Here is an 18,562-nt window from a genome sequence, read left to right as displayed (position 1 = left end):
AGCTCCATGCTGCAGCGTTGGCACCGTGACACGCAGCCAATAAGGATTTAGACTGCTGCACAGGGACAGAGCAGCAAATTTATAGTGGTGTAAGGAGACCAAGAGAAAGAAGAAGCATACGCCTACTGTACAGATCAACGTTTAATTTAGGCGGAACAGGTTGATAAAATTGACAAGCGGCCCCCAGAGCTGAGGAAACGTTAGCATCGGCTTTTTAAAATGCAAAAATACATAATGGAAGCCTTCAGTAATAATATGAGGGACAATCTATCACTATGGGGTACTTCCATGAAGAAGGGCATGCATAACCTTGAGTGTCCAGGCCTCGGTAAGCGGGGGGTGCGGGGGGGGGGGGGGGGGGCGGCTTCGTTGCTTGCAGACCCGGGGCTGGGGAAGGGGGGCGGAGCCGCAGGTCGGGAGGCCGAGCGGCGGTACTGCATTTGACCTTGTCGCCGGCGTGGAGGAGCGCCGTAGGGGTGTGAGAGCGGCTCAGCGAGGCCCTCCTTGCGTTCATGGGGCAAGGCTGCCATCCGGTGTCCAGCGGCTGCCTTGCAGCCAGAACGGCAGCTCCTCCTCTCCTGCTCTTAGCACTCGTCTCAGCTGCACACACACACACACACACACACACAGAAACAAACACAACCACACACACAAACCTGTCGCTCAGCAGCTCGCGTTCTCACCCGTACGTCTCCCGGCGTGCAGATTTGCCCTCACACACACCATCACACAGCTAACCAACCACACCTGAGGCATGTGAAAATTAGAGCATGGTGTGTTGGATGAAGGCCTTACCTCTGCTGGGAGCTCCAGAAGCCCCAATGGACGCACTTAGTGGAAACTGCCTTGTGTACAAAATGTATCCTTCAAGTCAAAACTGAAATGTATTTTCTACATTACTCTCACACTGAGAGGCTATAACATGGTTACACATTATATGGGCTTCGAAACTGACAGTAAAAATTATGGTCCCTATTTATACCACACATGACAGCTATGCGTTATTCGTTTCTGGGGCTTTTAGCATGGCTGCTCTACTCAGGTCAGTGAGGACAACACTGTCACTCATTTATTCATTCATGTTATTCATTCATTTTAATGGATGTTACCAGCAGGGTTCTGATCTTCGTTAAAGTAGTATTTTAACCAAACGTGCTAATATGGCTAACAGTAAATACTATGACCTAACAATTGGTCTGTTTCCATTTGCATAATGCTAATATGACTACCAGTGACCACAACGCGAATGTTATTTCCAAAATGCTAATATGACTAACAGCGACCACAACTCGAATGTCATTTGCATAATGCTAATATAAATAACAGTGACCACAACTCCAATGTCATTTACATAATGCTAATGTGAAATTTGTTCGCATTCATTATTGGCATCATTAGTATTTGGGGATCAAAACAACTCTTAGTTAACTTGCCCACTGGTGAAACATGGTGCAGATGTGCAGCAGACACTCACAGGCTGCAGGCGTGCCGAGCAGAGAGCTGTGCACCGGCCTTTCACTTTAACTGACATTAAACTTAACTGACATTAAACTTGTTTTCAGATGAAGGAATCCAACTGTTTTTTAAACATTGTAAATACATTTCTATGTTCGGCTTTTCAGTTTAGGATGTTTTTCAGCTGTACAGTGAGCCATTCAAAGGTGATAACTGTAATATATTTTACAATAAATGTATTACTTCATCCCTGCGCTCTTCGATCGATACTGTAGTGGTACCGGTCATCAAAGAGTAATTCCTGCAATATTTGAGCTGAAAGAATAACGCTTCTATTTTGTGAGTGTGTTTCCACACTATGCTGGGTTCTGCTGCCTTTCACAACTAGAAATCGAAAACACAAGACCTAAACTGACTAATTATTATTAGCAACGGTCGAGATCAAATTGAGCCAAGCTTTGATAAATTATTGCATTCAGCAGTATTCAGCAGATAGAGCCAAACACATGTAGGCATGAATCACGGCACTAGGTGGTGCTAAAGGCACTTTCCTTGGTCTCTTATGGATACATAACTGCCTGTAGATATCTGGCTATATCCCGCCGTACAAGTTCACAAGCAGCCCAGCAGGTGGCGATGCTAATAAAAACTAGCTTCGTTACAGAAGCTTTGAGTATGTAGTGACTGCTTAGTCTAACAGAATGGTTGCAATGCATATATTTGCAACTGATAAGTAAACAAATCTAAATTGTACTTAATGTTGTGATTTTTGTCAGGTGCTTCCATCTTATAGCCTAAATTATGATTCATTAGATTAACTGTTTACTTAATCCAAAAATTAAAATTTATCACTCTGTATGGGTAAGTAATAACTTTAGCCACATGAGGGCAATGTTGACAAAGAAAAGATATGGTACATTCAAACCACATGCGCTTGAAGACTTCGTTATACACGTTTTGAATCATGTTATTAAGTACTATAGCTCTACAAAATAGACATACATTTCACACTCATTTATAAGTTGAAGTCCACCATTACTATTACCTAAAATTCTATAAACCGACTGTGTGAGTGTCCTGTGTCCATTGTGTCAAGTAATTCGCAGTACTTGCATAATACATGATCTATTGAGCTATGTATGTTGCTATGAAATAGGTTAAAAATAAAACTTTTATGCAAATGTAATCCATTAACATTACATGACAGCAATTTAAATTTAATAAAATAATAAAAACTTATTTTGGTGATTAACGTATTTTGCCAATTAAGTATGGTAATTAAGTTTTAGTCATTATTGTGATTAATTTTATGATGGCACTGAAACATTTCCAGCAGAGAAAACACAACAGAGGAGATATTTTCACTTGTTTTCGACATCAGAAAATAGGAACTCGGAGGAAAAATAAATATGTGAATAGAATAGAATAGGTTGAACATAGGGACATGTTCCAGTTGTGTGTGGTGCACTGCAATAGCCTTTCAAGAAAAGGAAGCATCTCCAATCCTCCCACCTCCCTTACAGTGCAACATCACGTAAACATAATTTAATGCGTACTTGTTTTATATTTGGTATATGGCTTCATGACAAAGTCAATTCCACCCACGCTTTTCACTGCTTTTCCTTGCCTTAGATGCATTCTATATTCTACCAGCAGAGGGGTGTAGACGGCTGCAATGAACAGGGCGTCACTGGTTTGAGTTGACTGAGATGGATTTAATTTTTGTTCCTATTGTATGATGTAGTTAAAGACAAATTACTTAAGTCCCCTCACAATCCACTTTATTAGGAACATTATGTACTATTCATCTGCTGGTGTCAATTTCTGACCACAGTTCTGGTTGGATATTTTTGGGTGCAGAATATGGCACTGATCACTTATTTAAAAAAAATAATAATAATTTAAAAAAAAACAAAAAAAAAACCTCCAGCATTCCAGCTGTGCCTGATACACTCATACCACCACAATAGCCATAACCATGTCAGTGTTACTGCTGTGTGGAGACTGCTGTGTGCCATCCAAATAACACCTAGTGAGCCATAGTCCTGTGCTCAGAATTGGAGCACTTCTGAATGGGAGAAGGGGTAGCTGACAAACTGTGCATGGAAACAAATGGGAAGTTGTAATTGTATAGCTAGAATACACTTACAAGACAGGTGTACCTAATAAAGGCACTGGTGTAGAATAGAATAGAATGGAATATCACATCACAAAAACATACCAACTAAAAGGAAAAGCTGGCGCCAGTTAAAATTCTTTTTAGCAGTTACATCGATCTTTAGGATTAGCGACCCAGCCCGTAGTTTTCGCCAGAGTCCATTTCAGAATCTTGGGAAAGGTTTATGTTTAGTCTTTCATTTCATTTCTCGTGAGTCTGAATGTATCACAAAGGGAAAACTCACCCGCGGGTAGAAATTCTCTCTGGTCCTGTCGCATCTGCCGCAAATTCTTGTCACAAATTAATCTATTTAGAATAATTATACACATTACTGATGCTCATCAACAAAACAACGGAATGAGTTCTGACTCTGTGTCAAACTTTGGATGGTAGATTTCACATCAATGCCACAAAGCTTTGAGTCCAAAAGCTCTTACAATCAGCTAAAAATTAGGTGATATCTAATTATACTTAACCCGGATGTTAAACTGAGAGTCCTACTCTTCCTCTGGATGTTTTCAGTCCTGAACTAACAGTGTATTAAGTAAGAGGAACTAAAACAGGCCAAAGTCCCTGCTATAATTTATACCTCTTTTTGGCATTGTAGATCCATTTGCATACCAGATCAGGCTCTGGACTGTAGCACGAGAAGCTAGTGATCCTTCTATAAACTGAGAGTTTTTAATTAGTTTGAGACAGTGTCAAAAAGCTCTAGTGGTTAAAAAAAAAAATTAAAAAAAAATGCAGTAAGAGGGGTAAATATCTAAAATGAAGGAAGCATTAACCTTATATCTAGCAGTCTGGTTCATGTAATTGTTCATGAATAAATAAGTAAATATAAAATGGGGCAATGAGGATATTGTGTTACTACTGCAAATGCACTTAATCAAATGTGTATTACAGGGCCTCTCCTGAACATTGTATTATTGGGTTTCTTCTCCCTTCGGCCTTTAAATGAAGGCACACTGTCAATCCCACACTGGTGTTTACACTGTTCTATCTGCCAGGAGAAAGTAAACACTTCAACCCTGGCAAGAGACAGGGTGGGGGGATTACGTTTCCATGGTATCTAGTTTCAATAGAGGAACTATACACTCCTCACTTGAAAATACAGTCAACTCCCGTTTTGAGACTGTCACTTGTTCTGTGGTGCGGTTGTGTAGTCTGTTTTGGGAACAAAACTTTAAAAAGAAGCGATGTTGAAAACTATTGGCCTGGAACAAGTTTAGTGGCTGTATTACATAGCCTACACAGTCCAATTTGGAATTAGAGAAAAACAAAATATTAAGCCAAAGGACAAATTAATATATAAAGCTAATATTTAGAAAATTAGAATTAAACTCTTTAAATTTTAAGGTAATAAAATTGCCTTCTAATTGAAGGTAGCACAGTACTACAACTAGTAAAGCTAACAACAATAACAAAGTCAACATTATTTCTCATTTGTATTAGATTATTATAGTAGCCTGGTTCACTTGACATTAAAAAATCTATAATAAAAAAATATTAATAACAATAATATTAAATATAAATTATACCATTTAGATATCAAAAAAAAAAATAGATACCAAAAGAAACCGAAGTATAAAATAACATTTATTTCTATCAAAATTCACATCGATAATTATACAGCTAGTAACAATGAATCAAGATTTCATTCACCACAATTAAAAGATGCCTGTTCACCATTTTTGTGTGTGTTGACCAATAAAATATTGTTTAGGAATGCAACATAATTTATTTGACTGGAACACAACATATGAAGCACAGAAAGAATCAGAGTCTACGTGAGCCAGTGTCCATACTATAACCGTAACAAAACTCAGCCTTCCTGTTTCGTTAACATGTCACATTTTTACAGATTCAGCTAAAATAATGACGTGATAGACCAAATAATAATGTTAGTATAGTCTCTTTTTTAAAAAAATGGAGAAAAATGATTCTATTAATTGCACCATTATCACATGGAGGCTTGATCTGTTTTGTAAATAATCTAACAGGATTTTAACAAACATGTAAGGAATTTAAAATACACAATTTACATGAAAATACTGGTTACTCTTTAAAGTCGACTTCATGTCATTAGTTCTCAGCCACGACCCACAACCGGAGATCTGTTTAAATTAAAACTTTTATTGGTAACCATTTTCACAAACGACAACAGAAAAACCAACACTAGTTAAGTGTCAGTCACGCCTGTCTCTTTTACATTTTGCCAGGTGAGTACAGCAGAATTCTTTATGTACAGATGATTCATAAGATAGAATATGGGCTGTATAAGTCTTCTTTTAGACACACAACACTTTTTCAACAAAGAGGCTAGCATTAGCCTGTCACTTGAATCCTGTTCTATACACACACCGATCACTGCGCTCTCACTGTTTCTCCGGGGTGTTGTTAACAAGGGGACCGTAAAGTCCATTCGTATAGCTTTGATCCTTGTGCAAGAGAGTCCTGTCTCTAATTAGATCACTAAAAGCATAGTCCATTGGTGGCCTGAAGCCCAGAGTGGGCATAAGCCCCGTGGTGGAATAAGGAGTCATGAAGGCGAGCCCTCTGCTGTGCGCCGAGTAGGCTAGGCGGAGCGGGTTCAACCCCAAGTGCGTGCTGAGGGGGTAAGTGCTCGGATCAGCGCCGAAGTGCGGCCCGTTAGGCTGCAGCGGGGAGAAGGCTGAGCGGTTGCTGAGCGTCATGGAGCCAGGATGGACAGGCCTGGGCGTGGAGGACATGGGTGGCTGAGCACCCTGCAGCATCCTCTCCGCCGTCCACGAGTCCTCCGGGGGTCTGGCTTGTCCACTGTTGTTGAGGATTTGCTCGATGGCTTGCACCACGTCTTTCCCACATCCCTGGAGGACGAGTTCCAGGACGCTGCGCTTGTGTGTGGGGAACACTCTGGTTAAGATGTCGATGGCATTCATCTGCCGGGATGAGGCGGGGGAGGGCGAAGGCTCCTGCTCTTCTTTATCCGTGTCCGAGTCGGACCCGAGCGGACTTATCGACGGTGGCGTCTCCTCTCCATCCTTCACAGGTTTGGTAACTGGAGAATTCACGAATGACTCCCCATCACCGTTCTCTGAACCAGAGCCGTGGCGCACCTCTGGGGATGAGATACCAGGAACTGATTCGGTGTCAGTCGATACAGATTTTCCAACTGCAGGCTGTGGGGTGACCGATCCTGGAAGGGGTGTCTTTGGAAACAACTCAAACTTCTGGATGTTTGAATCTGAAAGACAAAATCCTTTAGAATAAATCGCAGCCTGTATGTTCATTGCACAAATTTATAAAAATCCATTTCTTGGCTCAGTTCTTAAAACCTTAATACCATTACGACTAAAAGTTGCGTATTTTGGAACATTAGAAGCCCAAACATGACATAGCAGCTTTACTTACCAGAGTTTGTGTCGTTGCTAACAGGGCCAAAGACTTCGTAGTTCTGACGAGGGGGTATGATGCCATTAGCCGCGGCCAGTGCGAGACCCTCCGCTGTGCCATAGAGCAGCTGCAGTTCCCGGGCTTCGTTCTCTTCCTGCGCTTGCTGTCGACGAAGAGCGACTTGTGCTGCCATGACGCGCTGCCTCTCGGCTATGAGAGTGCATTTGGCGCACATGCAGTCCTTCCACCGACAGTAGCGCTTATGCCCTTTAAGCGCTGACACGACACCATGGTTTCGGCAACGCGCGCACTTAGGCGTCCGAGGATACTTCTCGGTTGCGCGCAGAAGCAGGGGTGGGCCTCTTAAGAGGTTGCCGGCCATGGAGACAGGTATGGTGGCGGCGGCGGCACCAGGGTGAACCTGCGACCCCGCCTGGGCGGCAGGAATATCTGGACGAAGATCCATGTTCTGCCTCTGATAAATTGTCAATTGATATTCTAGGAGAAATATCGGCAATCAAAGTCTTAGATTTGGTAGTATTACGCCTAACAGAACTAATTTTATAAGCATTCGACAAGATGCTTATTCGTTTGTCAAAATCATTCGCAAAGTCAGATTGATTATTCGGGATTTATCGAAGCTACCCGTCCAAGAGCGTTTCAGCAATCTTCAACTTGTTGCGTTCAGTCTATCGGCCCGTTCGACTGATTCTTCTGTTTTTTGGTGAAAAAAAAAAAAGCTCAAAAAAATAACTTTTAAATGACTTTCACAGATTTCAGCTAAAGAAAGCTGAAGTCTACCGGGAAAAAAAATCCCTAGAAGTATTGATCACCATGAAGTTCCAAGAAGGACCGGTTTTGCAAAATGTCAGTCACAGGAGTCGAGCTTGCTCCTTCCAGCAGCGTGAGACACTAACTTCCTCGGGAGATTGCCAGTGGATACAGATCCCCTCTCTCTCTATTGTTGCTGCTACGTTTTCATTAGACAAATTTGACAACAATGTGGCGCCTGTCATTGGCTAAAGGAGGAAGGAGCAATCTGATTGGCTTGTCTATTTTTCAACTGTGTCCACCTGGGTTCTTTTCTCAAATAACAAGCATCACGCAGCGCAAAGACATAAAACTTTTATCACAGAAATCCATTCCAAATAAGCAGGACAAAAATCCGTAAGTGAGAAAAAAATCATTTAGCTGTACATGAAGACTATCATATATTGTAGGCCTATTCTGTAATTTTATAATGTGTAACTTAGTTATTAATTTAATATGCTTTCTATTAGATTTTTATTCATAGAAAATAAAGAGGTTATTAAAACTATTCCTATTAGCCTCACTGTTTTAGGAGTCTCGTTCAGATAACGCGGGAGAAAATGACGATTTTTTTTTTGTTATTCTCTGGAACATCAAAATAATTTGAGAAGTTTTTGAAGATGCGACACCTATTTTAAAGTGACATTAGGGACAGAAGATAAGGTAAGTTATCGGTTTGAATTTGTTTATATTTAGTTCATACGGAAAAATAAGGCGATGTACTTACTTATACAGTAGCGTTTGCTTCCTTCAGATACTGAACGATATACAGACTCCCTAAACAAATAGTGTTTAACAGTTATAATGAACTAGGCCGAGGACAATTCACATCACAGATAATCAAGTGATATTACGTTAAATGTATTACAATCTAACACTTAGATTAAATAAAATTTAATTAATATGTATTTTATATAATACAATTTACTTAAAATAATTAGAATTTATTTGAACCCTTTTATAATCTTTTTTATTTTAAACTTTTTTTTATAATCTTTTTTGATCTCTGTTCAGCTTTAAGAGTCCGTAGGCATCGACTTGTATCAGATGTTATTTTTGCTCTTCTGTGTAAATATCTTCATGCATACAGACGTGACAATGATATTTGCAACTGACTGTCGGTCTGATCGCTCAACATGTAACTCGTATGCTGTGATCACTTGTTACGCTGACAAATATTTATGTGAAACGTCATGCCAAGCCCATACATCCATGGGCATATCTTACGCAATTAGCCCTAGTTTGCATACGGTTTAAGGGATCTCATAAGTATAATAATAATAATAATAATAATAATAATAATTGTATTGCTATTAATAATAATAATAATAATAATAATAATAATAATATTATTATTATTATTAATATTATTATTATTATTATTCAGATCCTAAGTTTAAGTATCCCATAAACTAAATTAAAACATTATTTGCAACAACTGAAAGCGCTTCCACCAAGCATAAAATGCATTCAACTGACTGAAAAAAATACACAGTTTTGCCTAAATACAAGTCTGGAAAACAACATGTGACTGAAAAAAACTACATATGCATTTATTTTTAAATAAGCGCGCGTTGTGCGCTTTCAAAGTAGACTACTAGCAATAAGGAGACGCGATATATTATACATTAGAACTTGGTTTAATTAACATGTTATCCTGGACGTATTGAAGAAATTTGAACTGACCAAAAAGTTTAATAATATTACCTTACAGGGTGATTTTCGATGCAGAAACGAAAATGACCACTCAGTCATTATGAATTTTTTTTTTTAAAGTCCACTTTATTTTCCTTCTTAAGAGCACAATTAGACACATTAGAGTCTGCGTTTATTATGCATCAAAGCATCTGAGCTAACGAGTCTTCCGATTCCCTTGATATTGAGGTCTGGACAGCCTACGCCTTTAACCCACATTTCACGCCGCGAATAAGCGACGTGTCGTTTCCGCACGTTTCCACGCGTCCCTGTCACTCGCTTCTCCTTGTTTACATACGGAATCACAGTAAGCAAATGCCATCTGTCCCAGCGCCGCTCTCATCTACACCTTTAATTACCGAAGCAGCACTCTAATAGAGACGATATTAAACTAAATCTTTTTGACATTCAAAGTAATTATCTCAATAGCTCGCTCGTAAGGCTGAAAATAGCCATTCGAAGAAGCAATTCAGCGTTCATCGCGAAAGCTCAAGTAGGCGCGGACTCTTAAATGGAGTCATGCTTAAGCCAAAACTAAAGCAGATCTCTTTACAAACAATTATTAAAGCAGCAAGGTATCAAACTCGCGTTTATGCAGAAAAGGGCAATTTTGAATGCCAGTTTGTGTGACTTGTAGAAATATGTTCTCTGCCGTATAAATAAAAGACGTCTTTCCAAATGTAAACAATTTAGAGTAATCGAACTCATGGGCCTATCATCATTTCAGTCTTTTAGTTGTACAAAACCTATAAACTAAGCAAGCGCATCTATTCAAAGTCACAAAGGAATATTTTTAAAAGATGCCTGTATAATGGGGCCAACCTCCTCAGCCCACTTCAAAACTTTTTTTAAATGAATGTGTGTCTCTGAATTCCAATTAAATGCCCCGGGCAATTAAAAGTGACTGTGAGCACTTAAGAAATTCAACATTCTTTCAACAGTTCATCAGACCGGTGCATTAAAAACCTATACAGGGCTTTCATTTTCTTTAGAAAGTCCACAGATGACTGAGTTTTACACCTTTTTAAAGCGGCACAAAAGAGATGCTTGACCCAACATATGTAACAGCATGTCTCTGTTCCTCTAGCACCCTGGAGAGCTATTGTGGCCACCTTTCTCACTGCTGCTGGCCGTCCGGAGCGCAACTGGACTCGGGCTGCCTCCCGGGAACTCCTGCTGAAATGGTTTGCGTGTGCAAAGCGCTGCAGAGGTTAGAGTAGCAGATACAGGGGGTACGCGGGTGCAGCGCACGGTTTGGGGGAAAAAACCGGTGCGTATTTACACGCTTCATCTCATCACCAAGTCCTCATTAGGTTGTTAACCTCTTGTTCACATGAAAAGCCGCCGCGCCGCGCAGGACTCTCGCGCAAGCTCAGGCATCCCCCTCGAGGCAGAAGACAAAGCCGTTAACTGTGCAAAATAAGTAAGCATTTACTCTGACTGCTATGAAGTTCGCGAGCTTCATAGTTGTTTTTCCCCCATTTAATTCAAGGTCATTTGGCTGCTACTTGATAAATAATCTAATTTAAATAACATCACAAAAACGCCCAAATAAATAATTTAAAAAACATCAAGCCATGATATATTTTTATGGAAACATTGTCAATTTCTTTGCACTAGTGTATTCTGCAAATAGCTCCCAGACATAATGCCCTTTTCACTAAACATGCAAAAAGGCTAGGAACAAGTCATCGTCACAAAAACGACATGGCCTTCTCAAGCCTTAAATGGCTAAATCAAAGACAAGGCCGTAAACCTCAGATGAGTGTAGACAGCGTTATCCTTAATTTATCGAACGTAACCTATTAAATTAGCAGTCGTACTAGCGCGCGGGTTTGTGTGCGCTTGTGTGTGTTTCAGGTACCAGCCAATTAAAATGCTCTAGTTCTCCACATCTGCCTCCCTTTACAAACGACTCGAACAGAAAAGAGGGAGCCCAGTGAAAGAGCGCTCATTGAGATCACAGATGGAGTATAGGTTTTTGCTGGAAATTTGAGAAACACCATTGTCCCAAATCCAAACTCAGTGTGTTCCTTTACAATGGTTCCGGCTTTGAGCTCTGCCGACTCAATTGCCCTTGTTTTTTAAACTTGAAGTGTTCAGTACAAAGACTGGCCTCCTAAATGTCACAACCGCTCCAAGTGGGGGCTCTGCTGCGCGACGGTGTCCAAAAAAGAAAAAGAACACAATTATGAAGCAATAATTACTCTGCTTCAGTTCGCACGCCACTGCCCCCATTCAAACCTCTTTAGCCCCATTTAATGCTTTATCCACGACGCCATAATCCGAATACCACTGCTTTAATTTTTTCTTTCCTCCTGCAAAATTTTCTTCTGAGACAAGATTGGAAAAAGGGGACTGCGCTAAACGGGACAAAGCTCAGAAATAAACTTTCGCCATCTATTATGTTCCGTGCAAATATTTAATAGCGATAGGATGGTAATCGCCATCTCGACAAAAGTAAATACTAGTTTATGCCATGCATTAGCTGGTAGTAGTATCTTAAATGATATAAAATTTCGATTTTGTTTAATATTTTGGTTTATAAGTGTTGTAATCTTTGGAAGGTTTAAAGATTACATAAAATTATCCTAGATGTGAAAATTATTGTATGGTAATCTATTCGTTCATTAATGCAACTAAAGCAACTACAAAAAGTTAAACAACAAATTACATTTATACAACTACATTCATAAACATTTACCATTTTAATTAGGACTAGTTAAATCATTACACTGTATATAAAATATAGCCCAAAATAAATACAGAACATTTTCTGATCAGTACAGAAAAAACGACGTCTGGAGTAGACTGTAGGCTATTAACTGGATGTGAACATGCAAAAATATTGTAAATCAATATATATTCTTATTGGCATTTTTTTAACATTGTAGATTGACACATTTAAGTTCCACTAATAGGCCTATCTTACTAATGCAAGCATAGTCTGAATTAGTCTAAATCCAAGGACATTTGGATTTGCCTCTTAAAACGATCTCAAATAGGCAATATTTTATTAGTGTCTCAAAATCACTTTAAATATCCAGCATTGCGTTTACGTTATGTCTTAGATTATGCACAGAAAATCATTTTTACGAGAGCGTGCAGATCGAATTTCGAAAGACTGTAAAATGATAAATATAAACACCCGAGTTTTGCTTGATGTTTTGTGTTGCACATCAACCGATTACTGGGTATTTATTTCTAAAGGTATTGATTACTTTTTTTTAAAAAAAAAGCGGTAAATTAATTTAGCAAATATTTACATTGCCTTTACATTTACGTTCGTTCGTTCGTTGTAATTGTTTTCTTCGCTGTAAGACCATTTATAATTAACGTGGAAAGGAAGCGAAAATGGTCAGCGGAAAAAAAACGAAGCAAAAATACCACTGCGCGTGCTCATTTAGAGAAGTTCTAAGCAGAAAAAAAGGTCGTGAGACGAAAAGGTTCCCTGCTAAAGAACTAGATTTCTTAACTGGAGAACTTTTATAGCGACACATTCAAGTCTTAAAAAAAAAAAAAAAAACCTTTATTCACACAACGTGCTCTCCCTTAGAACATTGCGAACCAGAAGCCAACGGAGAAGCGAGCTCTTTTTGTGTCCCACCGTTTAAGCCGCATAGATTCTGTTTCTTTGGCCGCCTTTGAGTGCTAGCGTCTCTGAGAAAGTAAACTTTGAGTGACCCTCCAGGTTAGTTTAGTCTGGGATTTTAGCATCGCTGGCTGAGTGGATTTAAAAGGCTGGATGCTGTGGGATCAGGGATTGCTTCAAAGGAGAGATCACTTGCGTCAGGAATTCTGTTCTCCCACCAAAGGCCAGCATTCTTGACCTTTAAAGACTGGTTAAACATTATTGAACGCTTCCCCTTTGTCATCGAGGAATGGAGTCACCACCTGATGTTGCCAGCAGAGAATCCGTGTCGGAGGAAACCACAGAATAACTGCATTGTGCCGGGGAGCAACGGCCAGTAGTGTGGGACTGAACCACGCTGGCTGGGCTTTGGGAAGACAGGCAGGTGATTGACGGCGAGCGCTATTCAGTGTGCTTGATGAAGATGTAAGAGTTTGACTGCTGATCGTTGGACATATTGGGGCTGTGTCACCAATAAGCACTACAATTCAAAAACTTCAATCGATAGTCTGAATGAGGTGCATTATCCACCCCCATCATATCCTTGGAGGGGGTTTAAAAAAAAAATGTAAATTAAAATATGGCATTTCAGTTTTTTCCCCCACAGCATCTGATATCTGGTTGTACTTGACATTAATTTCTTACATGTAAAACTAGTGCAGGTTGTTATTTTCTTTAGCAGATATTCTAAATTGTCAAATTGTGAACAGATAGTCAATTTAGTATCAAGGGTAGGGGGGACGGACAAGAGGCTATTCCAAAGCCAGAGCTAGTGAACAACTATTTGCAAATAGTTAAAAAAAAAAGAAAAAAAAAATTACTTTATTTGAATTAATAAAACCTGATTGATGTGAAAGTTTTTAAAGTTGTATAACTAATTAAAAAGTTACTGCTTTAATTGATGGTGTGTTCATTTATTATTTCACTACACTTGAGGTCAACAACATGAGTAAAAGTGATCAATTAACATAAAATACTCAAGCAATGTCCATTTGGCTTTTTAGATGTTTTACAACGAGCATAGACGCTCAGTATGACTAGTACATAAATATCTCAGTGGTCACATTAGAGTAACGCTTAGACAAAAGCTTGCATGCATCTTATGGAATTTTACAGCTTTTACAGTACTTGAATTTTTTATACTCCATTTGAGTAGTTTTAAAATTTAGATCTTCACAACAACACCAAGGCAATTGTTACCGAGTGGTGGCAATCGTTTTTTCTACCTTGCACAGCCCCCAAGCCCCAAAAAAAGACGTCATATCAAGTTGAAAGAAACATCACTCTATCCAATTATCAGTACTTGCCACCAATCCATCAGCACTAGTTGCATGTGCAAAGTCTATGCCTTTGCGCATCACTGCAACATTCAGTTATTGAAACAGTACCATCACACACCATAGGAGCTGTACAACAGCGAGTCCCCCTAGGCTAGAGTAGCAGAGCAGTCAGTCATTCGCCATTTCCGCCCCAGCGAACACCAGGGAAACTGTGGCATGAGAAGCAGCGTGGCTTACCTGCCAAAGCCCCTTCTCTTCAGTCACAGACGCAGTGCTGAGGCAGTGCTCAGTCCAAGCAGCAGGCCAGGCTAACCAGACAAGCGTGGTGAAAAGAGGTCTTAAAGCTTCCTTTTTGTCATTTCACTGCATGTGAACAGGTGGGAAATAGTGCATTCTTTAAAAGAGAGACAGACAGACTGACCGACCAGAACCGCATTAAATTGAACATTTCTCTTCATTTGGGAAGGAAGTCTCTACATCCAAAGAACTTCCTGAAGGGATAGTGACCCATTTCCACTATGACTTGATTACTAAGTCTTTAAATATTTGACAGAATACATTCTTTCAGAATTACTCATTACATTCACAGATCACTTCAAGTTCTAAACACAATCTGATCTGCGTGTTCATCTTGCTCAAATGAGGACAAAAATGTTGATTTTTAACAATCGTGTGAATGGGATGTGGCTAGATGCATTCAGGGGAGAGTTGCAGTGAAGGATGAGAAAAACAAATGTTTTCCTAATGTATCCTCTGACTGGAATTTTGACTCGCATTAATTGGGCAAAACCTTGTGTGAGAACTACAAGAGTAGCGTTACGACAGTGCAGGAATGAAACAGCTCCAGGACAAAAAGATCTCGGAAGTTTAAGAAAAGTCCATCATCATACAGATGCTGCAAGATGGCTGCTAAGAAGTCCTTCACTTGTAAGAAGGGACCTTTTTTGAGCTTGTGGCCTGATTACAGAGTGACACAGTGGCTCCAGGATGCTTCCTTGTTCCAGCTCACCCCAGATTTTGTGGTGCTGAATTTAAGGCCTGAAGCTTCTCTGAAGAGACGTAATCTGCAGAATTATTGGCACCCTTGATGAATAAAGAAGTTGTTAAATGCAAACTGCATTAAAAAAAACACAAAAAAAACCCAACCTGTCACTCAGATGTACAAGTGGCTTAAAATGAATTAAAAACATGACAAAGCCAACAAAACTAAAACCTGAAGTCAGATTCTGGTTAAATCCAAATACATTTCAAGGTCTCGTTCTACAAAGTTCCTTCATTTTCTGCTTCATTAGCATAAAAAAAAAAAAAAAAAAATCTTAACCGCATGTAAAAATAAAAGTTCATCACCATATGGAAATGCAAAGATGCAGAAATGGCTATTGATATTCCTAAATCATACAATTCACTGGTAATTTATTAATATACCATATACCACTATTATAGCAATAATCTACAGGTTTAAAAAGCCACTACCTGGTTAAGCAGCCCAGAAAAGACCCAAGACCATCTCATCCCATGCAGTAAGGAATACAAAGAAAAATAACATCAATAAGTAATAATGACAACAGCAGCAGCAAACAAACTAAACTATCTTGACCTTTCTAAAATGCTACCGAGATGTTTGCTGGATGGTGGTATTGAAAGGAGAACTTCCATGAAACTGAACGCTGTCCAACCAGCCCATTGGCACAGATGCATGTTTTTCAGCCAAAACAGAGGGGGTGGTGGCACTTAGATTTACAGCAAATAAATTACACCACCACATAACTAAAGTAATTATTGTAATATACATATACTAAAAATACATATTTAATAAATTACAATAAAATATATTCACATTTGGTGAATATTTTACACAAGCTTTTTTTTCTCCTCAACCATACATCAAGAGTGCCAGTAATTTTGGTCACAAGGATTTCTTGTAGCCTTTATATGAAGTCTCACTAATTACGAAGTGGTACCACTCAAACCACATAAGATGTACTAATCATTCCGTTTCGGACCATTTCGCAAAACTTGTCCTGCATGCAAAGACGCATAACGGAAGCATGTAACCCAGAGTGTGCTCAAACATTCCCTGAACCTCTCAGGTCCACACAAGGTCTTCCCGACAGACTGGGGGCTCTCGCTTCATTTCTCTCTCAAACTTTTCAATTTTCCTGTGCGATGAACAGCACTACAGATGGTGTGGTAAGCTTTTAATCTCAGAGCTGAACAGGCAAAATTAGCCTTTGTGGCAGATCATTGAGAGAAGTCTGGAAAACACAGCTGAAAAACAAGACAATGAATCACTTTTCTCCCACCATTTGCTTGACTTTCATATTGGCATAAGTATGTGATCGCTTCTGCATTTCTGCAGGAAAAAAACAAAAAAAAAAAAAACTACAAAAATTTATATATATATATATATATATATATATATATATATATATATATATATATATATATATATATATATATATATATATATATGCAGAACTCAATATCAAATTACACAGCATAAATTACACAGCATAAATAAGAATAAAAGAATATACTGCAGCCCTGTCATCCACCCAGCATTTTAAGAGACAGATTTTCCTAGCGAGTGTTAAAGCCTGGACTCAAGGAATCCCCAAAGCTCACCCCAGTGACCTTGCATATCTAATGCTCCACCATGACCCACCCCAACCCCCTTTAAATGATGGCAAAAGGTCTAAGCAAACAGAAAATAATTATTTCCTTTTAACAAATCAAATGCCTTCTCAAAATACACAGCATGGGTAGCATTGTCACTCAAGCAATTTTCTTATGGCCAAGCTCAACAAAACCAGATTGGTTTTCACTTGACAGCTTTCATAAGTGGACCTGCACTGGATCGAAATGTCACTGTGGTGTCTGTATGCTAAGGCACAATAATACTGAAATCACTCATCCTTTGCACATGCTCAGCCCTGACTGGCACAAAAGTACATCAACACCAGAGTTGGTGAAGCAGATTATAGTCATAATTTTTCTAGACTTCACTGCTGTCACCAAGGCCCAGCGTGCCGTTTAAAGAAAGAAGCATTGTGAAACAGACACATGTTCATATATATTTTATATAATGTATCAAACTAAAACTAATACAGCATCAAACTAAAAAAAAAAGGGGGGTGGGGGGGGCAATAGGAGGTGGGAGGAAAAACTGGCCAGCAGGGACCTTTTGTTTTTTGAGCAGTTGAGATTAATACCAGATCTGATCAACAGGATGGAGATATGGTGGAAGAGGAGGGCACTTGGCACTCCATGGGGTGTGGCCAGAGACCAAGGGATCCAATAGAGCGAGGAGGAGGAGGAGCCAGTCCAGCATTCTCCAGGAAATGTCTCTTTGCTTTTATTTTTCTTCGTTTTCCTTTTTTTTGGTAATTTGCATCATCTTTTTGTTTCTTTTGAACGCAAACCAGGTTTAAAAAGCAGCCATAGTGGGACGTCCTTGTCAGCGATGCCTTCCTGGGTCTTGAGATCACAGTTTCTTTTATTTTTATGTATTGTTTTTTGTTTTTTACCAGTGAATGGAGAGAAACCATGACACTGCAAGTGTGTGTGTGTGTGTGTGTGTGTGTGTGTGTGTGTGTGTGTGTGTGCACGCGCGCGCATACAAGTACAATGCAATGTACAATGCACTGTGTGTAAGACAGCGTGTTTGTGTGTGTCTGTTCTCCGTGAAAACCATGCTAAAGTTCTTCCCTGTTTGTGTCCAAAAGCAGAGTCAGTCCTACTCCTTGGCTTCCAGGAAGAGGGTCTCCTGAGGGAAGAGCTTGGCTTCCAACAGCGTCCCCGACGGTTCTAACTGCGTTATCTGGCAAGAAAGAGCAACAAAACTCATCATTGCTTTCGAGACTAAAGTGCTGCTACAGCCACTGAGAGACAATTAAGACCCTGGGTATTTTGAAATGTCATGAAATGTCAACTCAAAGTTCAAATAATATTTAAATAAAGTTAATCTTCACTGATGGTGTTGTGGTCTCGGTCTGCAGAAAATGTGCCCTGTGTTGATTACATGTGTAGTTTTTGGCCTGCCATGTGTAGGCCAGGTTTGACTTGCTTTGCTCTAGCACTCGCTGTGTGGGGTCTTTCTTACTGACATCATGAACCAGAGTAGCAGAAACCTGATCACCACGTCACCGCGAACACAGTGTC

The 18,562-nt window shown here is 39.6% G+C and overlaps 2 protein-coding genes and 2 long non-coding RNA genes across 5 annotated transcripts in view; 1 reads left to right on the top strand and 3 right to left on the bottom strand.

Moving 5' to 3' along the window:
- Positions 1-413: 413 nt before the first annotated feature.
- Positions 414-4,147, bottom strand: LOC113572032. The gene is made up of 3 exons (XR_003410059.2): positions 4,090-4,147; positions 3,858-3,919; positions 414-600 (listed from the first exon to the last, which is right to left on the bottom strand). It is a non-coding gene; the product is annotated as an uncharacterized LOC113572032 (long non-coding RNA).
- Positions 4,148-5,249: 1,102 nt separating this feature from the next.
- On the bottom strand, positions 5,250-7,902 carry dmrta2 (DMRT-like family A2). The gene is made up of 2 exons (XM_027001404.2): positions 7,004-7,902; positions 5,250-6,836 (listed from the first exon to the last, which is right to left on the bottom strand). The coding sequence occupies exons 1-2, from the start codon at positions 7,449-7,451 to the stop codon at positions 5,989-5,991; spliced, it is 1,296 nt and encodes a 431-aa protein (XP_026857205.1). The 5' UTR covers positions 7,452-7,902; the 3' UTR covers positions 5,250-5,988.
- A 187-nt stretch (positions 7,903-8,089) lies between these two features.
- LOC113572110 lies at positions 8,090-11,549 on the top strand. Its single transcript, XR_003410071.2, has 3 exons — positions 8,090-8,152; positions 8,407-8,458; positions 10,578-11,549. It is a non-coding gene; the product is annotated as an uncharacterized LOC113572110 (long non-coding RNA).
- A 5,914-nt stretch (positions 11,550-17,463) lies between these two features.
- Positions 17,464-18,562, bottom strand: part of faf1 (Fas (TNFRSF6) associated factor 1) — a 56,278-nt gene continuing 55,179 nt past the window's right edge. Inside the window, exon 19 of one of the 2 annotated variants that reach the window (XM_035521924.1) lies at positions 17,464-18,221. In XM_035521924.1, the coding sequence (XP_035377817.1) occupies positions 18,138-18,221 (84 nt within the window). In that variant the 3' untranslated portion in view covers positions 17,464-18,137. The remainder of the gene's footprint in view (positions 18,222-18,562) is intronic. The other variant, XM_035521925.1, reaches the window with a different exon arrangement.

The sequence above is a fragment of the Electrophorus electricus genome, chromosome 23, assembly GCF_013358815.1.
Source record: "Electrophorus electricus isolate fEleEle1 chromosome 23, fEleEle1.pri, whole genome shotgun sequence".
Lineage (NCBI taxonomy): Eukaryota > Metazoa > Chordata > Actinopteri > Gymnotiformes > Gymnotidae > Electrophorus > Electrophorus electricus.
This window is presented reverse-complemented; position numbering and strand designations above follow the sequence as displayed.